At 50.4% G+C, this 5,569-nt stretch overlaps 1 protein-coding gene across 1 annotated transcript; it reads right to left on the bottom strand.

Annotated features, from left to right (window-relative positions):
• Nucleotides 1–1,378: 1,378 nt before the first annotated feature.
• On the bottom strand, nt 1,379–4,702 carry LOC143908801 (uncharacterized). The gene has a single exon (XM_077426611.1). It carries the CDS (start codon nt 4,700–4,702, stop codon nt 1,379–1,381), a length of 3,324 nt encoding a protein of 1,107 aa, XP_077282737.1.
• Nucleotides 4,703–5,569: the final 867 nt, after the last annotated feature.

Here is a 5,569-nt window from a genome sequence, read left to right as displayed (position 1 = left end):
AAAGTTCCTTTCGGAAATAACAACGAGTTTTTCTTTATTTCTGTGAGAGTGACGGAATGCGCGCCGCGAGTGCTTGTGAGAAAGTGAGAGACCCGGCGAGCGCAACAGTATTATTACACCTGGACACCGGAAACTACGGAGCGCACTATGAGGACTTCGTCATCGGCAACCTGGGACACGTGGACATCGAATTCAACGTACGATTACACCTGGACACCGAAAACTATGAAGCGCATTATCTGGATCCCGTCATCGGCAACCTGGGACACGTGGACATCGAATTCTAGGTATTAATACACGTAGACACCAAAAACTACGGAGCGCACTATGTGGACCTTGTCATCGGCAACCTGGGACACCTAGACATCGAATTCAACGTACGATTACACCTGGACACCGAAAACTATGATGCGCACTATCTGGATCTCGTCATCGGCAACCTGGGACACGTGAACATCGAATTCGAGGTATTATTACACCTAGACACCGAAAACTACAGAGCGCAATATCTGGACCTCGTCATCAGCAATCTGGGACACCTAGACATCAATTTCAAGGTATTATAACACGTAGACACCGAAAACTACGGAGCGCACTATGTGGACCTCGTCATCGGCAACCTAGGATACCTAAACATTGAATTCAAGGTATTAATACACGTTGCACGGGGGGGGTATGAGGCGCTTCCCGGATTTGCGATTGGTCAACAAAATTTCTCGAAGGACCAGAGGGCCCGTGCCCTCGCGAAAGCGAATAAAGCGAAGCAAGCAAGCGAATATCAAAAATGCGAGGCGACTCACCGTGTCGTTGCCCGGCGCCTCCTGGGTGTCGACGTCGTCCTCCCGTTGGCGAGATCTCTGGCGTGCAAGGCGAAAGCATGCAACAGTCCGGTATAGCAAGCGGGCACGGACAGGCAGGTATAGCAAGCAGGCACAGATAGGCAGGATAGCAAGCAGTCACAGATAGGCAGGATATCAAGCGATTAGGCCTTCGTGGTCTGCGATAGGCGACCGAGCACTCCGAGTTTGCACATGCAAAAACAGTAACGTGTGAGCTTCACGACGTTCGACTGGTGAGTGCCTCTCTTCGGCGTTCTTCGGCTCGCGCACCTACGAAGTACGGCGCGAGCGAGTACCGAATTCTTCTCATAATTGGGGATGCCACCCGTGGGCGGGCAGCACGAGTCGGGTGAGTCGCGCGAATATCGACAAGTGTACTAATCGCGATCCACCGACGTTTCGCTAATAGGCGCGATAATTTAACCCGGTATAATTAATCAATACAAGGACCGTACCATTAACAATGTGAAACGACAACACGAAATCAATCTTATAATTAACTACTATTTACACTATGATACACGGCGGTGCGCCAAACATTACCGCCCACCAAAATACACCGGTGAGCCGTCCATCGGCAGAGGGCACAGCTTCACCAGAGGGCGACTAAGGAGGCCATCCGCCGTCCTCACCGTAGCGACCCGGGCGACCCCGTCACGACCCGGATGCAATTCCTCGACGCGCCCTCGTCTCCACGCCAGAGGAGGGGAGTTTTCGGTTTTTAGAAGGACCAACGTGCCCTTTGATATCGCGTCAGCCGGCTTTAACCACTTTGGTCGTTGCTGGAGGGTGTGTAAATATTCTTCATGCCACCGTTTCCAGAACTGTTGGTGCATGTGCTGCACCAGCTGCCATCGATCGAGTCTGCCTATCGGCACCGGGTCTAGGTCGGGATAGGGAACCGCTACGAGCGGCTCTAATGTGATAAAGTGCCCCGGGGAGAGCCCCCCGAGGTCGTGGGGATCCGAGCTGGTGGGGCACAAAGGTCGGGAATTCAGGATGGATTCTACCTGTGCTAGGAAGGTACTGAATTCCTCCACCGTGAGGATCTGCGCTCCCACCACGCGTTTCAAGTGGGTCTTTGTCGCCTTAACCCCCGCTTCCCAGAGGCCACCAAAGTGTGGCGCGGAAGGGGGGTTAAAGGACCACTGGATTTGTTCTCGCCCTGAGGTCGCCTCCATGCAGCTGACGAGCTCGCGCTGAGCCCCCACGAAATTGGTGCCACAGTCGCTGTAGATCCGCGAGCAGCGACCGCGCCTAGCGATGAAACGCCTCAGAGCCGACAAAAACGAGTCTGTAGATAAGGAAAAAGCAAGTTCCAAATGAACCGCCTTTGTGGTAAAGCAAACGAAAATGCACACGTACGCCTTGAACGGCGTTGCCCCGCGAGAACGACGATTATATACGAAGAAGAGGCCCGCGTAGTCGACCCCGGCGATTGAGAAGGGTTTGGCCTGACGTACCCGGTCAAGCAGTAGGTCCGCCATGGGCGGTTGCAAGGTACGCGGGTTCGCCCGGAAACATTGGTAACAACGCGACAAACAACGTTTGATGGCCTGATAGGCCCCCAGAATCCAAAAATGCTGCAGTAGTAGGTAATGCAACGCTCGACGCCCCAGATGCAAGTGTAGGCGGTGGGTGCGCTCTACTATAAGTTCCGTGAGCTGGTGCTTACCGGGCAATAACGCGGGATGCTTGGCCTCATGAGATATTGCGGAGTGCGTGAGTCTACCGCCCACCCTGAGGACTCCGCTTGCGTCCACGAAAGGGGCGAGTTGTCGCAGAGGTTTGGAGCAATTCTGATTGCGTTTCAATCTATCGAGATCCTCTGCAAAGCGACAAAATTGAACAACTTTAACGAGGTATAGCAGGGTCGAATGGAATTCGACTTGGTCTACGACAAGAGTTCTGTGCGGTGAATTCGACTTGAGTCGATTAACAAAACGAAGACAATAAGAGAATATTCTAACGAGTTTATCCAATGACGAAAAACGATCGAGAAGCGAATCAACAACAGAAGCAGAGTTTACGACATCAGCAGGATTTACAACAACAAAAGCATGAGATTTTTCTTCCTCCGGAAAATTGTCAGTCTCCAATATCGTTTCTGGAGTGGGTTCGAATTCGGCGAGCCACGCAGGGCCAGTCCACCAAAGCTGGTGATCCATTAATTCTTGAGGAAACAAGCCCCTTGAGCAACAATCGGCGGGGTTAGACTTGGTGTCGACATGTCTCCAGCAAGAGATATCTGTGTTGGACTGGATGCGGACCACACGATTACGCACAAACGTCTTCCAACGGTGGGGGGCCGAACGTATCCAGGCGAGCGCGACCTCGGAATCAGACCACGCGTACGTGCCGTCGATAGTAATCTTAGGCCGGGGGATGTTCCCGATATACTCCGCTAAGTCCGACAGTAAAACGGCTGCGCAAAGCTCGAGTCTCGGCAAGGTGATGGCCTTAAACGGGGCCACCTTTGACTTGGCGCTGAGCATTCGAATCAGTACCCCGTCCTCGGCGACGATTCTAATATATACAACGGCTCCGTAGCCCTGTTCACTCGCGTCACAAAATCCGTGTATCTCCCGTCGGATTACGTTAGCCATGGCGATAGTACGAGGTATGCGAATGGAAGCTAGCGCGGGGAGTTCCGATTTGTATCGCCCCCATCGAGAACATATTTCCGAAGGAGGCCTATCGTCCCACTCTAATTTGAGCACCCAGAGTTGCTGTATCAGTCTTTTAGCGGCAAACGTAAGGGGAGTCAGAAAACCTAACGGGTCGAAAATACGAGCCAGTTCCGAGAGAATGGTGCGTTTGGTACAATCTCTGTCCAACGGGTGGACCTGAAAGCCGAAGTTGTCCGTTTGAGGATACCAACAAAGTCCGAGAACTTTGAGAAACTGATCTTCTGAGGATTCAAACGATAGCAATGATTGACTGCAAAGCTCTGGATCGAGACCTGCTAAGACTGACGGATGGCTGCTGGCCCATTTCCTGAGCCCGAAACCCGCGGTTTTAAGCAAAGCTTGTAGCTGCCGCTGAAGCTCACGGGCTTCCCCCTCAGATTCGGCGCTCGCCACCACGTCGTCGACATAGACGCTCTCCTCCAAGACCGCCGCGGCCAGAGGGTAGCTCACTTTGCCTTCCGTTGCCAATTTCAACAAGCAGGCGATTGCCAGGAACGGAGAACACGTCAATCCAAAAGTGACAGTCAACATCAAGTAGTCTAATATCGGATCATTCTCCGAGAAACGCCAGACTATTCTCTGGTAGTCACATTGACCGCGCTCGACCAAGATCCAAAGGAACATTTGTCTGACGTCCGCAGTGAGCGCCACGCGGCCTACCCGGAACCTCAACAATATCACGACTATATCCGTCTGTAACTTAGGCCCGGATCGCAATACGTCGTTCAACGAAACGCCGTTCAAATCCTTCGCCGAGGCGTCAAATACGACCCGCAATTTTGTGGTAGTGCTATCCGATTTAACTACCCCATGATGGGGCAAATAGAATACAGGTCCGTCCACCGGGAACGGCCGTTCAATCAGTTTCATATAACCGTTATTCAAATAATCCTGCATGAATTTGTTATAGTTCAATTTAAACTCTGCATCTAATTTAAAGCGACGCTCAAGTGCGCGAAATCTATTTAGGGCTACTTGACGCGTGCCGACAAAACAAGGTTTATCCTTTTTGAAAGGATACGATACAACAAAACGACCGGACGCGTCCCGACGCGTGGTCTGAGCGAATAATTCCTCGCAACGTTTATCCTCCTGCGAATACGGTGGGACGGATGGAATCTCGTTTAGTTGCCAAAATCGACTAAGAGATGCGTCCAACGAATCGAGAGTCATAAACGAATGTGTGGATCCCGGCGCCTGCGTTGATACCAAACCGACGAGAACCCAGCCGAAGACGGAATTGAAGGCGTCTGGTTCGCCCTTCTTTCCCACGCGACGGCCATCCCGAAGTAACGACGCGAAGATTTCTGCGCCGATGGCAGGATGTCGATGGGACCGGGTCGGTGATACTGCGGATCAGCTAGCCGCAATCCGTTCAAATGTTTCCACGCTCTTCGCTCGACCTGACTGCTAGGTAACGAGGCGGAGAAGCGCGGAAGAATCGATGTCGCTGAAGCTAGCAGCGGGAGCTAGCAGCGGAACGTCCCGCGGACAAGGCCGAATATCATGTGGGTTCCTCAGGGGGTCCGAACGTATCGTAGGTTAATTATTATTAGCCGTTGGGCTTTTCTTAAATATTATTAATTAATAAAGATTAAATTCATCTATATATAAATATTTTTTACAATATTCAAACTGTTTTTTCATCGGTTTGATATAAAAACATGTTTTAATTATTATAGATTATTCGATAAATAATTGTAGAACATAGCAAAGAACGATTTTCTCCAAATTTTTAGGGAATCACGTTCTTGTAACAACAAAACGATTTAGAAGGTATTTGCAACAATCCGCGGTTTCCCTTAATTGTTATTAATTTTTTATTGATAATTTATTTTCTGACGGTCGATAGCAAAGAACGATTCTCTCCAAATTTTTAGGGGATCACGTCCTTGTGACAACATAACGATTTAGAAGGTATTTGCAACAATCCGCGGTTCCCCTTAATTGTTATTAATTTTTTATTGATAAATTATTCAGCGACGACCAATCGCAAAGAACGATTCTCTCCAAATTTTTATGGGATCACGTCCTTGTGAT

Source organism: Temnothorax americanus, unplaced genomic scaffold (genome assembly GCF_048541705.1).
Source record: "Temnothorax americanus isolate GAGA-0224 unplaced genomic scaffold, ASM4854170v1 Scaffold116, whole genome shotgun sequence".
In the NCBI taxonomy this organism is placed as follows: Eukaryota; Metazoa; Arthropoda; class Insecta; order Hymenoptera; family Formicidae; genus Temnothorax; species Temnothorax americanus.
The sequence above is the reverse complement of the archived record's forward strand: the minus strand, read 5'-3'. Positions and strand labels throughout refer to the sequence as shown.

What these genes read in the sequence shown, in the direction of transcription:
- LOC143908801 (XM_077426611.1), bottom strand. Translation starts at nt 4,702, where the DNA reads ATGACTCTCGATTCGTTGGACGCATCTCTTAGTCGATTTTGGCAACTA.